This window comes from Abramis brama (assembly GCF_963993115.1).
Source record: "Abramis brama genome assembly, chromosome: 5".
NCBI classification, from domain to species: Eukaryota; Metazoa; Chordata; class Actinopteri; order Cypriniformes; family Leuciscidae; genus Abramis; species Abramis brama.
The window spans coordinates 48,399,818-48,424,936 of record NC_139967.1 but is presented as its reverse complement, the minus strand read 5'-3'; the positions used below and the strand labels follow the sequence as shown (position 1 = coordinate 48,424,936).

Sequence of the window (25,119 nt, the reverse complement as noted above, 5' to 3'; positions counted from 1 at the left end):
CGTCTACACTGCTGGAATCCTACAAGAAGAAGAAGGGTTGGGCATGTAGCATATGGCCATGCGGGTAGCACTGTACTGTGGTTGATGTGCAAGTTGTCTAGTAAAGATGAAAGACCATCTATCACGCCTCTTATCACGTCTGCTTATTATAAGACTAAGCAAAACAACACAAGGAGAAGGGATATTCTGATGTTTACTCTGTGCAGAATTTTCCAAACTCATCGGAACATGAAGTTTTAATCCAACCCAAGCCGATCTGAGAAAGCAGCGGTTGTTAAAAATACGCCATTATTTCACCAGTGTTTGTCTAAACTAGTGAAGTGTGTGAGAACAGATGAATAACATCAGTACGAACCACCAACATTTATTTATTTGGATTCAATATTTGAATCATTCTTTGTCATTTTTCAATGTCAATCTTTTCACTGTTTACATGTTTATGCCCAAAATGCTGTAATATTCAAAGTAGTTGACTGTCATTCTCCTCTACGCTGTGTGCGTTATTGATTAAATAGCCTAGCCTATTTAACATCGTTACAGGCACCGCGCCAGCATTCATTCATTAAACTATTTTAAAAGACTGGAATAAACACCAGCGCACACGAGCAATCCTTTTAATAGTCAATTTCATTTAGAAATGTAATCCCAACAGGTATGAAATGTCAGAAAGAGAAAAACGCTGTTAATGAGAAGACGAGCATATAGGACTGCGGCAGCTTAGTGCATAAATATATTTATTAGCTATTTATTATTCAGAATGCACAGTTGGAAAGAAAATATATTTATAGGAACATTTCAGCAGGCTCAAGATAATTCATACAGAGATCATTATTCACAGCCATAAAACATAGTGATAATGTGCATTCTCATGTATGAAGGTGCGCTGAACGCTGTAACCGGAAGCTCCCGATCTGTACTAACTAGAGCGCGGAAGTAGTTGTGCAAGTAGTCCGTTAGAATCTAGTGTTGCACTGTTTGTGTGTGCTTTATAGTTTCATGACGTCACCACCCACCATTGGACTGATTTCACACATGCTTCACGACGCAATCCCGCAGAACGTTCCCCCAGCGCCAGTCGACGCCGTGCGAGTTCCCGCTTCAGGGAACCAAGGTTACAGTCGTAACCGAGGCGTTTTCCACCAGGAATCCCACAATTATTTAAAAAATAAGTTGAAATAATGCAGGTTGACATCTTCAACAGAAGCCAGTACCATCGATTATTACATGGCTTGGTTGAATTCTAATGTAGAATGCGGTGTGTTATTTCTTGATAACAGACGCTGCTGAGTATAACACACCGTTGCCATGAAAAACAGAGCATTGCTATGGATTCTAACCGTAGAGACAGAACGGACTATTTTCTTTAGCGGAAGCAATACAATCGTTTTTAAATCAATAAACTCCTTTTTAAATCAATATTTTGTGTCAAATTATTTATTTTTTTTTGGTAGGTAGCCATGTAATAAGCGAGATAACCGATCAGCCTGTCGGGGTTGTATTTGCTATAACAACCGCCTCGCTATACATTATCCCTTACTTAACAACCTCGTAGCTCACAGTAGGTTTAAATGTTTATTAAGTTATCATTAAAAATTATTTTCCCTGTGGAGAAAATGAATGGAGTTTTTACTTCCGGAACCCGGCTGTTGCGCTCTATAACAGACCAGTGTGTAAAACTTTTAAAGAGTCAGTGTTTTGAACTGCACTATTTTTTGAAAATCCAGAGTTTAAGTGATCCTGATAAGTGTTCATTGTCACAATTATAAACTCCCGCAGTGTTTCCAAATTTGTGTGCCAAATGCATCAGAATGCTTTTCTTACTTAGTATTATCATCTTGTGTCCAGTCCAAATATCTAAAAATTCTTAAATCAAGATGCATTTACTAAAGTAGTAAAATGCCATACAATATTATGTCTTGTTTTCTAGGGAAATAAGTCAAAATTAAGTGAATCTTTGCTTAAAACAAGCAAAATGATTTGCCAAATGGGTAAGAAAAATAATAAATCTTTAACTGCCTCTGCTGAACGCTGCTGATACTACTGTATATTCTCACATTTTTTGAATGCATATATCTAGAGTGTATATTATAACCATAAAACAGTCTTGCATGTGCATGGAGTGCCATTCAATCACTCATGTATAACAGTGGCCGACCCTTGTTTGTGTGAGCAGATAAGCCTAGATTTATCACTGCACATTAGTCAGTGCCACACATGCACAATGGCAATCATTAATATTAGCAGAGTGTATAGCAATACACACACACACACACACACACACAGCTTATTAAATCAATCAACACATGGTGACACATGCATTATACTTACTGGATCATGTCGTATTTATGATATTTAAATGACAAAAGAGGGCGTCTCATAAAGGCAGCTGGAGTCAATGATTCGGAGAGCAATCATAACTCTATTTAGGTTTTTTGTGGAGTGATAGTCTAAAATCATCGATTTGCCTGATGCTTTTTTCCGTATGTAAGCATTGAGGATGGTGCTGGAGCTGTCGAGATATTGTTATGTTAATGAGAGCGAGTTCTAATCTCTCCGGCTCAGTACAGAGAGTGATTCTGAGCTTAGCATCAGCTGAACGCTCGGCCAAGAGCTGATGCGTTCCTCTCTTCATCTTGTACCAGTTGAGTCCTCTTAGAATCTCCATTTCATCTGCTCACTCAGCCATTTACACTAGACTCCAGACTCGCCGAAATAATGTCTAATCAGAACAGAAGCAGAATAAAGCGTGAGTTGACAGATGGAGCCGTCACTTGCTTCATTGTTGTAGTTTCTATATCTACCATGTATAGATAGCAGAGTTTTTTTGCACATGTACATTTACTGTACAATAGGATTCTTTTTCGCTTTTCACTTTACCCGTGTGTGCATGGAGACAGCAGACACACCACAGTACAACTGCAAGCAGTGGAAAAAGAGCATGACGCAGATGTCTAAGGGATAAATGCACACTGTAAAAATCACTCAGATTGTACAAGATTAAAGTCCGCGTGAACCGGAAGTTGCAAACGACTTTTCTCCAGTGCTGTGACGTATTTCCCAGTGAAAAGGAATATTGAACAGAGGGCAGGGTTTTACTCTAGCGCTCCTCCTCTCCATCTCTCGCTCATTACAGACTAACGGTTTGAGGGGAGTGGTTAAGGGTTTCCCAAACCAAGTCGTCAAACCTACGTCATCAGAGAAGGGACGCCATTCCAGACCGGAAGTAACTTTTCAGACTTTGATTAAAGATTACGACGGCAAACAATTTTTTTTCTGTGTTTTAACTTGCACGGATTAATTGTTCACCACAAGACTAGTAATATGCGCTAACAAAGTAAATAGGGTCAATTTTGATTTCAGTTGGACTTTAAATAGCAATTTATTTTGATAAAATACTGTATTTTACTTTGTTCTTAGTACTGTTTATTAAAACAAGACATTTAAAAAAAAAAAGAAAAAAAAATCATCATAAGGCTGAATTGCTGAATGTTTCCTGTGACGTCACAGATTCACCAATATGTCACTGATTTCCTCTCAGAACAACTATTTGTTATGAAATAAAAGTTAAGCAGTTCAAATCAAGTCATAACTTGAATTACATATAGCAGAATTGTTGCTGTGTTCTGATCACTGGTCAGAATTTTACTGTGAAATCAATGCAGATCTTTTTTTTTTTTTTTTGTCAGAAAACAAAATTGAAATCGGAAAAAAAATAACATCATACGGAATTGTGACTTCATTTACATTTATGCATTTGGCAGACGTTTTTATCCAAAGCGACTTACATTGCATTTCAAGGTACAGATTTATGTTCTTATCAGTTTTTGCTTTCCCTGGGAAATCGAACCCATGACCTTGGCGTTGCAAGCGCCAACGCTCTACTGTTTGAGCTACAGGAAAGCTTAACATGGAACTAGAATGAAGTACTTAAAGTCCCCTCGTAGTTAAAGCTGCAGTCGGCAAGTCTGGCAGATTGGGTCGACTTAGCCAAAATTTTGAATGTTTACAACTCTCATGCCCCTCCCCCACTACCAGCGAGCACCCTCCCATCGAGGTCGTGCTCGTGCGTGTATGTGTACCTGATTTTCTGTGAACGCGTCCGTCTCTTCAGCATCGATCAACACCATGGACTCGGAGGTAGGCTGCCCTGGCTAATCTACCCATAGATAGCAATAACCGAGGAAATGGAAGCTTGTTAGTAGATTTTCTCTCCGCCATCACGCTTCGTGCAATCTTCAGGCGTGTCGTGTGCATGTGATATTGTAACGTGCGCGCCGCGAGGGAGGGGGGATCATTAGATGATCTAATTTCATCCCCTTAAAACTCATCTTTGATCACCAAAATTACTTATTTAAATGTTTTTACCTTGAAAAAATTATTTATGCCTATATATTGAATGTAACTCGACACCCTTGCCTCATTTAGTATACGCGGTTCTATGAATATGCAAATGAGCCCTGCCTCCACTCACTCAGCTCAGAGATCCACTGGTTGACGATCACACGTTGATCTGATTGGTTACAAGGTAGTTTGTGACGTCAGAAACACCAGCGATTTCAAAGTGTGTTTTTGAGACTGTCTTTGGTTCACTGCAGTTTTAAGGAGAAAATACTCAGCAATGGTGTCGACTTATGAATTTACACATGGTTTGTCTTAAAGCATATTAAAAACACCACATAGACATATAAACAACATTAAAAGCTGGATTTTCACCACAGGGGGACTTTAAGATTCTCTCAGAACACAACTATTAGAAATAAATAAATAAATGAAGCAGAAAAACATAGTCATAATTCACAATCAATATTATGTATATCAGTATTATGCGGTATAGTGTAGTAATGTTGTCTAGAGTCTTTTAATAGCCATTAAGAGAGCAGGGGTTGTAATAATATTCCGGTAATTAAATACAACTTTTTCTGTGTACTTTTGAGAAACAGAAATACACTGGCATGCAAATTAGCTCCAAGTTCTCAGCCAAAGGGAACAATGACCACAATAATGGTGACTTCAAACAAAGCATTGTTTATTTACACTATTATCACACAATGCAGTTTTATTTATTTTATTTTATTTTATTTTTTTGCTGCAGTAATTTGTTGCGTTACGATCTAAAATGACCTAGTATACAGTAAAAAAAAATTTAAATACTGAAACAGATTTTGACAAAATGTGTATTGTGAAGAAAAATGTAATATTCTGCATTATTTCAAAGTTGTTAATCGAATAAACAACTCTCTCTCTCTCTCTCTCTCTCTCTCTCTCTCTCTCTCTCTCTCTCTCTCTCTCTCTCTCTCTCTCTCTCTCTCTCTCTCTCTCTCTCTCTCTCTCTCTCTCTCTCTCTCTCTCTCTCTCTCTCTCTCTCTCATATTATGGCGATAATTGGCAGGAGATTATGTTTGTGTTTCATTATCAGCATCTTCCTGTTGTCTCTAAATATCCTCTGTTGGAAATGCTGAACCCTGATGCTCTCTGTGTAAGAATGATGGTACTAATGTTTTCACAGTTGGATCTCAACACTTGTACACAAGAAGCTCATTGTTGGTGAAATATATTATACAAATCATGGGGTCTGATATAATTTACAATGAGTAGAGATATTATATCTATTTAAAGTTGTTAATTGAAACTACTTACATGGCTGTTTTGTGTAATAGCAGTTTGCTTGTCTTTATTCGATAACACTTTATTGTAAGGTGTCATTGTTACAGTGTAATTATATATTTAAGTACTGAGTAATATCAATTAACTACTTACTATAGGGATAGGGTAGGATTAGGGTTTGGTTGAGGGTTAGTTGCATGTAATTATGCACAATTTATAGTTATTTTAAGATATGCAACAAGAACACTTGTTAAAGTGTTAAAGTGTTACCCTTTATTCTTCACCACAATGGAAGCCTCCTATTAACATTTTGCGAGATCTTTGCTTTGAGGCATTTCATTTACTCAGATTCTCTCAGTGTATTCAACTCGTTTACAGCATACACTTGTGTGTGTGCACTATATTATAGATATTATAGAGGAAAGGGAAAAGTGTGGTATTCAAGTTATGCATTAATCAGCATTGAAACGTTATGCATTAATCAGCATCTTTTATCTTTCCATATCGTGAGCACTAGCTGTGGAATCTGGAGGGCCTTTAAGATGGATCACAACATGTTCTAGCAAACCATTAAACCGGTGGGTCTCAGACTTTTCAGGCCAAGCATCCCCAGTTTGACACTTATTATGTCTGCATTATAAAGCATCTAATGAATGGCCATTTATTTTTAAGTCATATAATGAAAACATTTCACAAAAATGTTGTTTGATAGGTTTTAACATATGCATGCAATGTTACTAGTAATATATTGAACAACACCGGTGGATATTCTGCTTGGAAACCTGTGTAAAGTTGAGGAGAACTGACTTATGCCAGTCAAAGTTATTTCTGAGAATCTGAGTAATAGGAGCATTAGTTATGGGTTAGGGTTAATTTGAGAACATTTTCCACTTGATTTGATCTTTTGTATCTAATTCAATGAAAGTCTGACATTTTTAAGTGTTAATTCATCAAAAAAAAAAAAAAAAGTGTCATAATTTTCTCACCCTCATTTCGTTTCAAATCTGCATGATCTTCTGTTGAACTTCCAAGAAAATAGATTTGGACTATCACTTACAATGTCTAAAAGTGTCTAAATATTTTCTTTTGCTATCGTACTGTATACACTTTTTTTTTTTTTTTTTTTTATTCAGCAATGATGCATTAAAGTGACAGTAAAGACATTTCCATTAATTGCTGTTCTTTTAACTTTAATCAAAGAATCCTTAAATTTAAAAAAAGTATCAGTTTTCACAAAAAAATATTAAGCACACTATTTTTTTTTGTAATCAGAAATATTTCTTGAGCAGCAAATCATCATATTAGAATGATTTCTGAAGGATCATGTGACACTGAAGACTGGAGTAATGATGCTGAAAATTCAGCTTTGATCACAGGAAATATATATTTCCTTTCTATATATTCACATAGAAAACAGCTGTTAATTAAGCTTTCAGTTTTAAATTGAAATATTATTTGACATTATTACATTTTTTTACTGCATTTTTTATCAAATAAAAGCAGCCTGGGTTAGCAGAAAAGACAAAATGTTAAAATCCGTACAGAACCAAATGTTTGTGTACATTCTCACTTTTGCAATTGATTGGACATGATGAGTAATCAATATTTTTGGTATTTGCAAATCTATCCTCTGTCGACTACTTCAGGGTTCACCAATCTCGGTCCTGGAGGGCCGCTGTCCTGCAGAGTTTAGCTCCAACCCCAATTAAACACACCTGAACCAGCTAATCAAGGTCTCACTAGGCATACTAGAAACTTTCAAACAGGTGTGTTGGAGCTGGTTGGAGCTAAACTCTGCAGGACAGCGGCCCTCCAGGACCGAGATTGGTGAACCCTGGACTACTTGATTTACTGAAGATTGTGACTTTAGCATTACATAACATCATCTGTCATATTAGATTAAAAATAATAATAATAAATAAAAGAGCTTAATTTCAATGTGTGATGTACAACTGACACAAAAATCTGATATTTTCTTTTAATTTGATCATTGGAGTTCACAGTCCTGTTTCAGTGGTCTTATCTCAGATGAAACATGGTGAACACCGCTCCTCTGATGTCTCTCGATCAGTCCCACACACACACAGGCTATCGTTGTTTATTGCTGCAGATTGTTCGGAGACAGTTCCAGGTTTGCAGACTTACAAACACCGGCGAGAGAGAGACCAGCGAGCGCTGATGACCTGTCATAAACAGGAAGCCGGATCATATTCATGATCATATTCATTCTAAATTAATTTCCTGCTGCTGTGATCCTGCTGAAAGCCACCCAATGAAAGTCAAATGTTTGAGCGCCAGATAAGACGCCGGCCGCGGGACAGTCCACCGCACGCCACACACAAGTAAATAATGGGGAAACTGCATGAAACAGTGCAGTAGAGAGTGACATTGCAGGACAAATAAACTGACACACTGATGCATGTGAATGATGTCAAGAGTAGAAACTGGAACTTAACATTAAAGACGTTTATATTGTAACAAAAAATATATATTTCAAGTAAATGCTGTTCTTTTGAACTTCATATTCAACAAGAATCCTGAAAAAAATAAAATAATTTTCAACATAATCATAAATGTTTCTTGAGCAGCAAATCATCATATTAGAATGATTTCTGAAGGATCATGCGACACTGACGACTGGAGTAATGATGCTGAGAAATGGTTTACCAGGAGTGTAAACTGGAAACAAATCAATTTGCTGCGGTCTGGTTTGTGTTTGAGTTTAGCTTGAGTTGGTTCTGTTTCCTATGTTTGCATTGGTTTCTATGGTGATTCATAGTTTGGTTACACCTGTTTCTTGTTTCCTTTCATTGATTATTCTTTGTGTTTATAGTCCTGTGTTTGTTACGTTCTTTGTCTGATCGCGTTGGTTGTTCTGTTTGTGTTTTGATCCCTGATTCTCCTGAGAAACCTTAGGCTACGTGCAGTCTGAACTAAATGTGGCCCAAATCCAAATTTTTTGCTCAAATATGACTCAGACTTGTTTTTGTCATGACATTGTGAACTGAACCAATCACATTTTACAAAAAAAAAAAAAAAGGGAAAACAGGCATTTTCTTATAATTGTATTTTTTTTTTTTCTTGCTGTATTGTTTATAATTAATTGATTGAGGAATACTAAGAAGGTTGATATCTAACTTTAAAAAATGAATGAGGAAGAGGGTAGTGAATGACGTCCCGGGTCACTAAAGACCCGAGGCATGCATTTAAGGGTTAAACAGAAACACAATCATAGACTGGAGTTTAATTCCAGTGCTTTTTAAGCATCACAGCATGAACGTTCCCAGTCCTATATGAGGATGAGTAGTTCACCACTGAATTTAAATAAATGGAGAGTTGCGTAATAAACGATGTCTGGCATATCTTGAGGTCCTGCCGTGACCACAGCCAGGCCGAGTGTTATCAGACGCTTCTCTCCGTGTCGAGCGAGATGGAGAACGGGCCGATAGAAGACTCTTGTCTTTCCACGCACACACACACACTGAGTCAGTGAGAGTCCGGGCCCGACGCCAGCCCAATCTCGGCCCACAACCAGCTTTTGATTAAACCACAAGGTCATCAGCTCCGAATCCCTGCCCTGCTCTCCTCTCTCTCACGGGCGGCTTGAGAAATATATGTTTTGCTCACGACTTAATAAAAGCTAGCCAAGCCTCTCTTGTATTCATCTGCTATAAATATTCCTCGTTTGCACTCTCTCTCTCTCTCTCTCCCCACACACGCAGACAACTAATAGAGGACAAAATGGCTCTGTCATTTCATAGTGTTCAGAGTCTATCAGCCCTGTTCTCCCTCTCTTTCTCTCTCTCTCTACTCTTGTCCATATGTCTCCGTGGAGTGTAACATGATAAATCTTCTCAAGGTCCATAGGCGGAATTGCTTCCCTCGGAATTGTGTAACACCGGGAAATATTCATCCGAACAACAATATCTCTTTTCCAGTGCCCACGCGTTGAACCTTGAAATCAGAAAATTGCCCTTTCCCGAGAAGCATTCTAATGAAAGCATCTATTAATCACCAGAGTTGAGATATTAAAGAGACAAAGAGCCTCGATGATCAGAATCATTGTGCTCGAATCTTTTATTTTCGCCATCAGGCCGTGAGAAAGACAAGGCACAGTGCCAGTGTTGTTTGGGCGTGCAAATAATCCCACGTGTCAGCACAAACCACACAATAGGCAAACACTCATGCTTCATTCTGAATGTTAAATATAAGGACATCAGGAGGCCTTTGTAATGGAAATGAAGACTTGCAATAAATGAATTGTATGCTCTTGATCAAAGTGCTGCTAAATTGTATACAACTATGTCTCTGACAGCACTGAATCCCTCATGCATGTAGTATGCAATGCTTGATTTACAGTAGTGACTGCAGGAAAGGAAAATAAGTCAAAGTATTCAGCTAAAAAAGTCAAAAAGCTTCAGATCAATGGTGTTTTATTCATTTGCTTCATGCTTACTCATACTGAAGCTTTCTAATCATATAAAGTTATAGGGAATATGTGGTCATATTGTACAGTAGCATAAATCTAGCACATAGAGTAAAAGAGTAGTGCTGACCCCAAACAAAATAGGTTTAAAATAGGCTTTGTTTCACAGAGAAATAAATATACAGGTTTGGAATGACATGACACAGGGGTGGGGGGTAACAGATTACAAATATTCAGGTTACTGTAATCAATGTAACCAACATTTATAACCAACGTGTTTGTTTTTTTGTTTTTTTTACAATTTTGGGTGAACGATCTGTTGAAAGTTGTATTAAAGTAACTAATGTTTTGTTCACACTGTAAAATGTGAGATCAAAATGGACATTCAAACTTTGCAGTGAAGAAACTTTGCTTCATTTTTCATTCCGATAACCTGCATTATTTGAGCAGACTAGAGGGAATGAAGGCGACCAGAAACGCCAAAGCTCAGATTCGGCGTCAGACGCGAATTCGTCTTTACATTGACTTAACATGGACAGCTTGAGATCCATGCAGCTACTGTGGGATCATCTGGTTGGAATGAGAGGAAGAGCAGTGTGTCATCAGCATAGCAGTGGTAAGAGAAACCATGACCCTGTATGATGTGTCCCAGTGATGTGGTGTAGATGGAGAAGAGGAGGGGTCCAAGCACTGAACCCTGAGGAACCCCTGTGGTCAGTTGATGTGTTTTTGATACCTCGCCTCTCCATGCGACCTTGAAGGACCTTGAACAAACTCGCTTCAGATATAACCTTCGAAGGACAACCGTTTATAGGCAATCTTCCTACAAAAGAGTTGAAATCATCATTGAGAGGCGTTTGATTGAAAGCTCTAAATCAGAATAATTGGCACATCATCTGGAGGACCAGCACTTACTGCCACAGAAGTGTTTTAGTGCGCATTTGAAAAGATGGAAAGGCTCATTTTCTGCCATGTGTAGCAGAAGGGCTGCTTCTCCTCGCTGATTTGATGGTACAGGTATCTGTCGTATGCATATGCGCTCATAGAAAATGAATTATTAAGCACTTGGCTATTAAACTTACTTGCTTCTGTAATATCTGCGTGTGCAGTTTCACTCTCACTGCCAGACATTTGTCCTTTTTATTTATTATTTATACCTCTTTTTTTTCTGCTTTGCCTCTGTCTCTTTTTATTTCATCTGTGATATATATATATATATATTTTTTTATTTTTTTATTTTTTGCATATTCAGTTTTGAACTTTGAAGTGCAAGTTAAGATGTTTTTTGTGTTTTTTTGAAAATATTTCTGTATTTAATGCAAATTTTTCCTTAGAAATAAATGATCAGCATAACAATTTGTGCTGTGTAAAAGGATGATGCCCCACCTTTTAGAACAATTTACATTCATTGTTGAAATTGTAACATATTTAATAGAATGGAATAACAATGTTGTTAGCTCACTATCTTTGCCTATTTCAGTGCATTAACTGTTTGATTATATCAGTCATTCTTATTTCTTTAATCACAAAACTCTACTGGCACCATTTTGAAGAGAAAATTGGCGATCTCTCCTCTTTTTAACCCCATCTCTGATGTGTGATGCTGAGTTTTCGGAAGAGTTTTTGTGTTCTTTGCACTGTGCTGACCATTGATATTTCTGTGCAACAATGGGCTACTCAGTAGGGATGCTCCGATCGATCGTCCGCAGATCGTTATCGCATGATAATCACATTCTATGGCTGCATCCAAAAGCTTAGTTAGCTGACTTGTTGCCCTATCAAGCAATGACTTTTGCAGGCAGAGTTTGTGCATGAAGGCACTTCACGAACTGACCTTCTGAGGCAGCGTAACGCTTTAAAGATCTACAGCAAAATAGAGCGAGCTTTGATGAGAACTAAGCGAATATTTAAATACTACAAAATTTCTTGCTAGAAATGACATTAAAAGTGTAAACCATTGTTTAACATTTATATTTACACACAAACTGACCAGCAACCGCAACTTTCAGATGACATCTTTATTTTTTTAGCCCAACTGTCACAGAGTGGAAAGCACAGGATTGTGGGATATCAAAGGCAGGATACATCTATGTTGTCTTCAAATCTCAGGAGACGGGAAGTGACGCTAACACTAGATTTGTACGTGCCTTGATGCCTTTCTGCCGTGGAATGAGCATTTTTAAGCTTCTGGACACAGTCCTCAACTCGATCAAAATTTGGCAGATCTCACGAACCAATCGCGATTTGATGACGTAAAACTGTTAAAAGTTGCCACCGACGTGCATGTAAACAGTATGCAGATGATGATTTTTGTGCTTTGTAACTATACAAAACACTAGTTAACCATAGTGTAGAGCAGGCTGTCTCGATTCAAACGAGCCCAAACACATGCAGAGATCTTGAGAAAATCCTGCTGCTCAGCTAAAGCAATAGGACTTCCGGGATCCGATCGTGTCGCGATCATGACACAGTGTTTTCAACGTTTTGGAAGTCCAACCAATGGAAACTGGATCTCGGGTGTGGTGTGTGGGGTGATGTGTGGAGACCAATCAGACAGTGTTTGGTAGTCTGTATATCGGCTGCAAAAATCCTGATAGGAGTATCCTGATATTGCTCTGTTCACAACTGATTTTAAATCTACTTTTTTAATATATAATGGCGACAGTGTTGGGAAAGTTCACTTTCTACATGAACTAGTTCAAAGTTCAGTTCACAAATTTTAAAATGAACTAGTTCAGTTCATAGTTCATACTCAAAATTTTGAACTAAGTTCACAGTTCCAAAAATGAACTAGTTCATAGTTCTTTTTTTCCATGTTGCTACGAGATAATATTTTTCAAAATGATTGCCACAGCCCATATAGAACCACAGACAATTATTTTATCAGTTTTAACACTGAAGCTATGCGTCAGATTTTTCCCATCCTCATCGACCTTGTCATAAAACTCGTTTAAATGATCATACGACGCCTCCTCGCTGCTTTTTGTTTTGATTTGTAACGTAAGTGATGAGTCGTTCATGAACGATCCGTTCATTGCATCTGTCACGTGAAAAATGAACGAAAAACTCGGAAGGTAAAGTAATTATTTATGTTCCCTGTAAACGATTTTTGACTGCATTATAATGATTTCTTAATTCAGAATATGATCAAGATTGCGTAGGTGGATGTGTTCTGGGAATTTGCCAGTTAATAGTATAACATTTAAAGCCCCTTAAATGAACGAAATGACTCGAAAAAAGATTTGTTCATTTTGATGAACGAGATCGAACAAGAGAGTCAGTAAACACTGGTGGCGATTGGGTGTTTTTTCCGCTACATATTAAGGCCTGTTTACGGTGTGTTTTAGCCGGGTTTTCGCCTGGAAGGCTCTATAGAAATCTGGCACTCTATTGAACGAAGTTAAACTGGCTCTACACATGAACTCCAGCATTGAGAACATTGTTTGTGCACACAGAGTTTACTAAAAAGAAAGATTTTTAACAACTCACAGTAGCTGTGTGTCCGCCGGCATTCTGACAGTCAAAAAAAGACCCTAGGTTGCATTTTGGTGAGAGTTATCCTTTAAAATAGTTTTCCCCTGTTGTTTTTGGACGTAGATGCAATTTATCATTGATATGTTATGTATTTTTAAAAAGTTGGCCATCAAACTTTAAACTGTTGGGGGATATGGATTTTCTTAATATCTATTTATATTTATTTTTTAAATGTAACTTCTTGTTTCAGAACATTCAAAAGTAACGTTCCCATAATGTTGGCAAAATGATACAATGAAACACTGAATGCCACGACTGATTCTGGTATTCCTGAGAGCTGTGTAATAAATTGCAATAGATTGTGTCTGTTGGTCATTACTGTATGTTAGTTACGGTTACGGTTACGGTTGGCAGCCGTTGCCCAGTTCATCCCCTTCACTCACTGTGTTTGTGCCAGTGAAATAGATGTGCCTAAATGTGTTTGTTTTCTGAAAAATAAGCCGTGAAATGGGAGCCTTGAAATGGGATGAATATCACCATCATGGTAGGAGTACAGATGGGTGCATATTATTTCTAATATTCACAGCTCCAGCTCATGAAATATGAATGTCTGTCTGTGCGGTTTGTAAAATGACTTTTCTCATTGTTTCGTTTCCCCTCCAGCCAGAGCTGGTATTAAAATTATCCTTCATATTCAAGTGTGAAGTATTGTATCTTATCTGATTGATTTTCAGATTCGACCTTCATTTTAATTTGAAGAGTATATGTTTGGAATGTTAATTAAAGAGTATGTTTTAATTGATCAATTTTAAGGTTTATTTTGTTTTATGAATCATGAGTTTATAAACTCAAGGCTACTTCAGAAAGTATCCTGATTCCACAATAATGAAGCAGAAAAGAAAGCAATGAGTTTAATTAATTTGCGATTAGACATGACGTTGACAAAATATTTCTGTAATCTTTCAATCAAAAATAATTGTCATAATTTACTCATTCTCATTTGGAAGCTTGTTTCTGCCATGGGGGGAAATAAAAACTCAAAAAAGATAATTGAGACCTTTTTTATATCACAATTCTGACTATTTCATATTTCATATGATTTCATATTTTACATCTCCCAATTCTGGCTTCTTTTCCTCGGAATTGTGTAAACTCACGATTGCAAGAATTAAATAAATCATGAAAAAAAATGAAAAACGGGCCATATTCACAAACAATCTTAAGGCTAAAAGTTGCTCTGAATGCACACACAAAAATTAGGGGTGTCACTCTCCACAAAGCATTTTAACACTAAAATGGCATTAAAAAGTAAATATATTGCAATATTTCAATGACATTGGAATATTGGTATATAAAAAAATTGCACCACAAAGGTGTTTCCATAGTTTGTAGTTAGTCCAGATAGTCTTATCTTCGGTGGTTCTGTATTTTTCACTACATCACTACATGAGTACAGTATTTTTTTAAATAAATGTGATTTAAATATATCCATTAATTAGTTTAATTGATTAATGTAAACTGAATAAAATTATCCAGGTGTAATACTTGATTATGTTGTACATAATACATAATGTATGTTATAGGCTTCACAATACTTGATAATGTTCTACACACACACACGCACACACACACGCACACGCATGCACACACACACACACACACAATAGGTTGCAAATGCCTTTTTTCATTTTATTATTGTTATTACTTTTAATTTTGTGTAGGAAACAAGCTTCTGTACTCTCATTTCACTCTAAACCTGTATAATTGTTTGTCAATTTTGATTAATTATAACAATATAATTATAATCTCCTGTTCTAACTACACGCGGCGCACAATAAAAGGTTTCTTTTCCATGTTAATCAGAGTGTTTGTCCTAACCAGCCGCGATGGCAACATGCGACGATTCTATTTTACAAACGGTTTCTATTTTACTGCGACGTCGCGCTGGAACAACAAACACAAAGTGTGTCAATGATAATCTCAGGTGCTGTTTATGTGCTTTATTTAATGTTAAAAGTGTGTAATGTGACTCTGAATATCATTTAGTGCTCCAGCTTTGTAGCTGTAAAAGCAACCATGGATAATTCACCTCAGATCTTGAAATTAAACAAATGGAAACAAGAACGTTCAAACTGTGAACAAACAAGTGTATTCTTTGACAAAGATTGTTTACATAATTCAGTAGCCTATGTATTTTTAATAATGTTTAAATGGTGTAATATTTGTGAATTTGATTATGTAGCTACTTATACATTTTCTTGTGAGTCCCGTCAAGATTACTCTCTGGTGCCACGAGACTCCGCCCACACGCTGTTCTGATTGGCTGACTCCGCCCACACGCTGTTCTGATTGGCTGTGGGTTTTGATTGATTATTACGCATGTCACGTCGCGTCTAGTGTGGACAGACAAATTATTTGTTGCTGGAATCTTATCGCATCGCGTCTGGTTAGGACACGGTGTAATTGTCATAAAAATGTACAAACATGGTCCTAAAAAAACCTTTTGATTTCGGGGTGGAAGGTGAACATATTTCCGTGAGATTGATGTTACAATCCCCATAGAGTCCCGGAGTATCCGTATCATTCCCGTATCCTCAGCTCATAGCATCACCTTTGGAGAGCTGAGTATTTCTGTGATGTGATGCCTTTCAAGATAAGAGTGATCTGATAGCGAAGGTGTCGGAGACTGAACCAGCTCCCACATGTCACCGTTCCCAGCACAAACTGTACTTTAAAAACCTTTTGTCTGGAGGGAATGCACGTGTACTGAGGGATAAATGAAGATAATCTGTCACTGTGTTGTGCTCTCTGCAGGGGAATGCAGCTGTCTGGAAGGTTATGCTCCTGACCCCGAGCATCAGCATCTCTGCGTTCGCACTGATTGGGGCCGCAATGAAGGGTGAGCGCTCAAACCACTCTGTCAACGCCTCACAAACAGGGCCAACTAAAGCCAGGACAGCAGGGAGACGAGGAGGGGGAAGAGAAAGACTGCAACACAGAGAGATACGATTCATCACCTCACCTCATGCCAAGTGCAGTAACTCCTCTTCCTGACTCTCGCGGCGCATGTTAATGAACTCGCTCAAGCAAACAGCTGCTCTAATAAAACCTCAGCAGAACTTTCCACCCAGACTGAGATTTCCAAAACATGGGGCAGCGCCACACTTCAACATGACAACATGGGAAGATAAAGCAAAACCTTAGTGCAATCACATGCACATTTCAGGGTGATTTATTAGCATCGCTATTGCTACAGGTGAAAAATCCCAAAGACTTGCATTGAAGGAAAGACTAGAATATTACAGAGACGTCCCATTTTGCATACTTATGCAATATCCTATGGTGTTTTTTTAGCATAGCATTACTAAACAGGGCAAATTAGCGTGAGAGCACAATTCCAAAACAGTGCCGATGGGAGTGCATAGTTATGTGCGTTATCTACTGAAGACAAACAAATTCAAGACAAACAAACAGTCATTTCCATAATGACCGACATAATCTACCAGGTAGCGTCTGGTTTAAGATGGGCTTTTTTTGGGTGGTAAATAATGGCGCAAACACTAGTACATTGACGAGCGCAAACCTTAGTAAATCACCTTGCCTGATTCATTTAAAGTCTCTTCTCCCGTAAATTTTGCGCCTGAAAGGGAAACTCATACAAATGCATATGCAATAAGATCATCTGCAAAAATAATTGTGCCCACGCCTTTTCAGCGCAAATGCTTCACTGCGTGTCTTTAGTAAATCCTGACAGTATTTTTTTTAACTCCAAAAGAGGGTTTTGCAAGCTGTTAGTAAATCCACATGGAAAAAAGTGCACTTTAAATATCTGAATGATGCACTTAATTAACGGAAAAAAATGAAGTGTGGATTGTTGGACACTTCATGCGCTCAACTATCACAGCTTTAATTACATAGCGGAGGGGGAGCATCAGTGAATGACAAAATAACCGTATAAAATTCATACACTACATGGATGAGTGCATAAGTACATACAGTAGTGTATAAGTGCATAATTTGGGATGCAACTTGAATGTCTTAACAACTGTTTACAGTCAAACATCACAGTTATCATCATAGCATCATATTAGCACAATTTATGGCATTTCAGAAAATGTAAAACACACATCCAGTCTGCTTCTGGAGAGCCAAGGGCATGCAGAGCTCAATAATCTTGATTAGTTGGTCCAGATGTGTTTAAATTTGACTTGGAGCTAAACTAGAATCTTGGAGCTCTGGGAGCAGGATTGGACACCCCTGCCATACTTAATTATTATTGCTATTTATGCTTTACATTAGGGATGCACGATATATCGGCCACCATATCGGTATCGGCAGATAAATGTTCATTTTTAACGTTATCATTATCGGCCCAATCAAAAATTTGCCCGATATATTAAAGCCGATAAATAATGTATTATTTCCTTCAGCTGAGACACTTCAGATGTGCACTGTTCAACATGATGATTTTGATTTACTTGAAATATGATTGGAATCACTTAAAAAAAAGGAAAATACAGTTAAGTGCAACATGTGCAGCGCAAGTCTGTCATAAAGGCTACATAAAAGTATGAGAACATTATAATTGTGTGTTTGGACATGGCTTTTAATGGTGAGACTTTTTGTAATCAGGCTCTCAAAAATTATACAAAAACTTGGATTTAGATTTATCGGCTTATGTATCGGTTATCGGCTGTCAAATATAAAGAATTATCGGTTATCGGTATCAGCTTTTCATATCGGTGCATCCCTACTTTTCATATTTGTCAGATAAATCACATATTGCATATTAAGTATGTGTGTGTGTGTGTGTGTGTTCCACCCACAGTCCATGGCCGTACTCAAACCTGGAGAGAGGCTATGACCTGGTCACTGGGGAACAGGCTCCAGAGAAGATTTTCAGGTAAGCACGACAGCAAAACCAGATCTGTCCTCTGAAGGAAGGTCCCATGCTGAATATGACAGTCCCTGGGGGCGTCCCGGCCCGGGCAGGGCATCACCCCTCCTCACGCTGAACACAGGACTTCACACAGCGCCTGCGGGCTTCACTGTGGCTTTCCTGATAGGATTTGCCCTAGGCATGTTCCACCTGAAAGAGGAGTGAGTTTTGCTGGAGCTCTGGGCCTCTAAAGCAGGGTCACCCTGGAGGTTCACGGCTCTCTGTATTTATTTTTCATGTGTTTGAGAGAATGGTGGCGATAGAAAGGAAACGAGGACGGGTCACAATCCGCAGCACGTCACTTTAGATTTCTCAATGTTTCTGTCCTGCGGGCGTGAGAGTCTGAAAAGCTTCCGCCCATAAAAGATCTGATGTAACTCGTCACATGCATTACAGCGAGCTCGACTGCCATCCGAATGATGCGTGTTGATTTCAGTGGAAATATGTGGCGGTCTGTATTTCTGTAAAACCTGAAATGCTTTGCTCCAGGTTTATTTTACTGCCATTTTCAGGAGACACATCCACAGGAGGCACTATAAGTGGTATCATTACTTTTTGCAAATTTGGATTGCAGATGCAGATTTATTACACAATCATGTCATGAAAAAAAAGGTAAATTTTTGCAAAATGCTATTTCATGGAAGTTTCATAGTGAAAAGATTAAAAGATTAATGCTGTATTGAGTTTGAAAATAAAGCACCACCTTCACTAAACCCGACCCTAAACCTAACGCATAGTGTTGACAAAAGCAAACGCTTTTGCTAAAGCTACCATGCCATGTTAAGGCGAGACACGGTAGGCAAAAACATCGGTTTTTTTTACTGGTCAATTTTGAGATTTTTGGATATTTGTCTTCAATAACATGTCTTCTTTCAGACTTGTGGTGAAAAAAAGTCCGAAATACACATTTAGGTCTTTATTTTATTACACTTTGTCTGTTTGTGTCTGTAGATTTCTCATAAATTCAACAAAAGTTTGCGTTCTTAATCAACACGCTGCTCCGCGATCTCTGCCGGCACCCTGTCATCACATGCACCATTAGGATGCTCTCTCTCTTCTGTACAATCCTGTCGGATCCAAATATGGTAATTTCCTTTTTATCAGCAACCAATCGTGAAAGTAAAAGGGCTGAATGCGCAATCTCATTGGCTGATGATGAATCTTTAAAGCCCGTTTTCTCAAAATGACTTTTCTCTCATTCTCCAAGTCTGAAATCTCCACTTCAGTAGCACCTCTATACACCAAACTCTCCAGTCTTGCACCTAGTTATATTATGAAGACATTTACAGAGGGATTTGTAAATATATTATTCCTAGCATGATTTATATAACATTTTATTCCAAAAAACATGGCGAAAATCATTTTTTTAAGGCTATTGACAGTATTTTCTGATTTACAGGATAACAAAAGTAGATATCCATAAATCCCTCTGTAATTTTTTTCCCATCTAATATGTGAACACAATGAAAAAATAATTTTTAACCTGGCTTTATCCAATACTCAGATTTCGTTTTTTAAAATGTATGCAAATTAGTGCATATTTAATTAGATATTGCCTTTGTTGCATATTTAAACATGTAATATTTTTTTTTACCATCTTAATGTAGGTAATCAACTGGGAAAGTTTCATGGTGATATGTGCTAGTTAAAAATGTTACCCTATTCACCTGTAGTGTCTCGCCTTAACTTGCTTCTACGAGTCTTTGAGCTCTTTTATCATGACTCGTGTTTCCCGAGCGCTTCACATCACGAGTGTAATACTGTATCAGGTGAGCTTCAGAGCAAGTTTACTACAGCAGAAAAGACACACATATGGAGCTGCTTATGTGATGCAAACATTAAAATATATAGTTTACAAATCATGCACTATGGTAAAAGTGTGTTGAGATCATAACATAGTATTGTGCAAGAAACAGTGAAAAAACAAGTCTTTATTAATCAATAATCTCTCCCTATAATCGTCATTTGTGTGAAAAGGAACAAAAGATTTAGGTGTGCTTCAGCCACTAGTGTTAATTTCAGATGGAAACTGCAGTGATATGAATGAAATATGAAATATGCATGAAATGTAGGCAGTCACATATTTCCAGTTATTTACACATAAGAAGAGATGCGTCCCAAAAGATGAGAAAGATGCATATTTTATTTGTTTATGGTTTCTGAGCAATTATGATTATCCAAAATAAGGTTATTTGATATACAAACTATTATTTCCCTAATTACCTAATACCTGAAAATAGTGATTTCAGCCATTTCGTCTGAAACAAATGTGTGCTTTATGCTGATCAATTGCATAATCTCACTTTACTTCCCACTATTAAACTGCCTCTTAATTAAACACAAAAATAGATTCAATTATTTTCAGGCTAGAAGCCTGATCTTTTCTCTTTAGGTCTAAACGCGAAGGTGAAAATAAATGAAATTTATATCATCCATTCACTCTCTCCTTCCTCACCCAAGCTGTCATCGGTCTTAACCACCAGACGACTCAAGCCATTTAGTTGAGCTGGCAGCGGCTGACTGATAGTGGACTGAGGAAAGCAATCGATGGCCTCTGAAGTGTCAACTGATGGGCTGGAGCAAGGCCTGGGCGATCGCTGTCTTATTTATGAGTGGAAGTATGCATTGATCCCGAGTAATTCAGATGTGCCTGTCTATACTCAAGGTCAGGAGCCGGTGGAGCTCAGACTGCGGTGGAGCCCTCGTATCATATGATACATCGTATGATATATGATAATAAGGGTGCATGTTATCATACAAACTGAATTCCCAGAATATGGATTCAGTGGTTAAATTAATATTGAATAAGCTTGTTTTTTTTTTTTTCAGCTCTTCAGTTGCCTTGACAAAATAATGATGTTGCTGATAAACGAATGATGAATTTATTTATAGTACGTCAGCCATATAATATACTGTGTTTGTCACACATTCCCTAAAGTGAGAATATGGTCATGTTGATTCACCCCAATGTCATTCTAATCCAATCTGCAGTCTTGATTGATTGATTGATTGATTGATTGATTGATGTGTGTTTTGGAACTACACTTAGGGTGATTAAATAATGAGAAATAATTGCTTTTCTGTTTTATGTATTTTCTGTTTACTGATTTAATTTAAATGTATGTTTTCATATGTCATTTCATATTTTATTTTAATTTAATTTAATTTTCGTATTCTTTTAGTTATTCAATTTCAATATATTTTATTTCAGTTCGTTGTCTAAGCAACAATACCATTTTTTTTTGTTAATTTTCAATGTCATTTATTTGATTATATTCATTATATTAATTAATATTTTATTTCAGCTTTATTTCAAGCTTTATATTAGCGAAATGGACTATTAATACTTTTAGTGAGCAATAATAACACTGACACCCATCTCTGACTCTTACTGTATCTTTAAGACTTCTGTATGCAAATGAATTGTGGTATGATTGGCTAAAACTCTTCACAAAGCTCTTTTATATGTTATGGGTTGTGAAATATGACTAAATATGGGCTGAGAGTATGACTACACTGAAGTCTTCCTATTTTCCATTATGTGACCCATTTCTACAGACTTGTCATGTAGCCTACTGTATATTTTTTAAGTTTTTATTAAACACCTCTGCATATGTCATTATCACACAACTACTCTCTAGTTTGATGGTCTTTATTTGTGCATGTCGTGAAGAACAGATCTTCTCCTCCCAGGGTCAGTGTGGGTTTCTTGTAATAAGCAGCTCTTTTTTGTTTTTATCCCAGTCATTGAGATTCACCTGACGTGTTACACTCTCTGTGTGGATGTCCCTCTCGCCGCAGGTCGTCCTACAGTCTGGGTCAAGGCCTTTGGCTGCCAGTCAGCAAGAGCTTCGTGGTTCCTCCGGTGGAGCTGTCCATCAACCCCATCGCCAGCTGTAAGACAGACGTGTTGGTGACAGAAGACCCTGGAGAAGTGCGGTGAGTTAATCACACCACCTGTGTGTGTACAGTACACACTGGACAATGGATACAGTAGAAGAAGACAGAAATGCACTGCTACTGTAACTGAGGGCTGACTGTACATCATTCAGCCTCGTCTGGATCGTTTTATATGACAATGTTTATTAAGGAGGATATTTAATAATATGACCTTGACCCAGCCAGCATATTAATTTTGCCAAAATCTCTAATTGGAGACATTTCTGCTGAGAATAGTTTTAGTGAGCAATAATAACACTGACACCCATCTCTGACTCTTACTGTATCTTTAAGAATTCTGTATGCAAATTAATTGTGGTATGATTGGCTAAAACTCTTCACATGCAAAACTATTCACAACATAACAAATTATATTATATATACCATTTTCTATATGTCATAATCATTTGTTTTGACATATATATATACACACACACACACACATATTAGTTACTAAGTGCTCAGCTACAATTTCACCAAAAGGAACAACTTTCTTTGTACGTACATCACTTATACCGTAGAGATACTCAGCTCACAGTTCTCACAACCACCCATCAATCACCCAGAACACCTTAACAACCACTTTACAACTGCCTAGCAACACCCTTGCAACCAATAGAGCGCAACAGTCGGGTTCTGGAAGTAAAAACTCCTTTCATTACCTCTAAATTGATTTTTAACGATAATTTATTAAACATTAAAAGACCCCCCTACTGTGAGCCATGATGTGGTTAATCAATGCTATGTGTCAAATCAAGCTAAATGCGCCAAGAGCTCTTTAGCTCCACCCACTGCCATGAAGCGCTGCGGATGATGTAATCAAGGACAGTCTCCCTATACTTTCAACAACAAAAAAATGTGCGTATATATGCATATTTTGCAATAAACTTAAAAGGGCTGTAATTCCTTACTACAGCTTTCAAATTTATTTTTATTGGGACCTTTTTTTATTTTTTATTTAATATGTAACAATTATTTATTTAGCTTTGGTTCTGTATTTTATTGCAATGCTAAAAAAAAAAAAAAAAAGAGAAAAAAGATCCTTTGGATTGTTTCAGACTTAGTTATTAATAGACTTGTCAAAGCCCTTTATATGACACTGCTCCTGCCTCTTTATTTCTGATCGCTCCACAGATGCTGGTGGCTGAAATGTCCTCAGGGAAACAAGCTATTTACAGTATTACTTTTTCTTTCTTTTTTTCACAACCAAGCTGTTTTTGCCATTATTGCAAACACAACATATGCCAAGGTGTTCTTATGGTGTCAGCAGCACATGCTCTAATACGGATCCGGTACAGACTAAGAGCAGCGGCATCATGCACATATGATTATTATATATATGTGTGTGTGTGTGTGTGTGTGTGCGTGTGTGTGTGTGTTAGTAGGCATTAGTGGCAGTCATGGGGATACAGCTTTAGTTTGAAAGCTTACAAGGGGATCAGTGTTGAAATGTCCAATATTTTAAATATAATGATAATAATAAACCAAGCAAAATTGCAGCAGAACTTGACAGCTAGCGATGACCATGCATTTTCGACGCTTGACTAAGCTACTTTGTTAGTTGTTAGTTTCAAGTCAGATGACCCTTGTGAAAAAGTACACTTTATCACACTATTAAAAGAAATAGTTATTACAGAAATAATATAATTTTAAAAAGTTTAAATTCTAGAATTGTATGCTATTTATGTACAGCACTTTGGTCCATTTTGAAAGTACTTTATAAATAAAAGTTGAGTTGAGTTAAACATAATAAAATAATATATATAATTAATGATGCTCATTAACTATGTCCTTGTAGCCGAGCTGCACCAATCACATCGGGTTATCTGATATAGGCGGGCCAGAGGCGAGATGACGACAGCGCTGTGACGTCGAAGTCATTAGTAAACATTGCAAGATGGCTATGGATGAACACCAGTTGTTTGAAACGGCTTTGGCCGCTACAATGAACGAGTTAGACTTGGCTTTTTATCTAAAAGAGGAACAGAAGACGGCGCTCGAATCGTTCCTTTGCAAGAAGGACGTTTTTTCTGTTTTGCCGACCGGATACGACAAGAGTCTAATCTACCAGTTAGCTCCGCTGGTAGCTAAGCGATAACTTGTTGTGATTGGTCGTAGTGTTATCCAATTGTGTGCAGTGAGATTTTCAAATTCATGCTTGGTGCCGCCCCTCGAGCTGGCCGATTTTCATTAGTCGATGCCAGACCATTAATCTTTCAGATTTAGGTCTGGATTTCCAGGCTATTCTTGACCTACAATAATCATGCATCTTATATATAAAAAGGTTGCATTTAAAAATTACGAGGGACCACTGAATGGTCATGATGCTTTGGTCTAAAAGTGTGGAAGCACAGATCATTAGCAGGCTTTATGAAAGCTAGTCTGACATGTTATGATTAATGATTTTATTTTTATTTTTTCATTTGATAGTAAATTAATTCTTAAAAGCCTGCCAGAGAGGGAATTATGTTCTCGGTTGCAAGTACATTAAAGAAAATTTACGTAGTTCAGACACATCACTGTTTCGTGTGCCAAAGAAGTGAAGCAGTGTGAATGTTGTCTAATCTAACACCATAGTTGTACTTTCTATTAGTGGGATTATATTCCTTTCTCAGAAAACCCCTCATGCTCTCAGATCATTTCTGAGCTCTGATGATGAATAGCATTCATTAACATTTCAGTTTCATCCCAGAATAAGGTGGTCATGTCTTTGCCCTTCGGGAACTGGGGACAGTGA

General features: G+C 37.5%; 1 protein-coding gene across 3 annotated transcripts in view; it reads left to right on the top strand.

Moving 5' to 3' along the window:
- astn2 (astrotactin 2) overlaps positions 1-25,119 on the top strand; it is a 445,829-nt gene that overhangs the window by 236,671 nt on the left and 184,039 nt on the right. For all 3 annotated transcript variants that reach the window (XM_084114345.1, XM_084114344.1, XM_084114346.1), the window contains 3 exons: positions 16,319-16,403; positions 18,333-18,407; positions 22,245-22,382. In XM_084114345.1, coding sequence (XP_083970471.1) covers positions 16,319-16,403; positions 18,333-18,407; positions 22,245-22,382 — 298 coding nt within the window. The remainder of the gene's footprint in view (positions 1-16,318; positions 16,404-18,332; positions 18,408-22,244; positions 22,383-25,119) is intronic.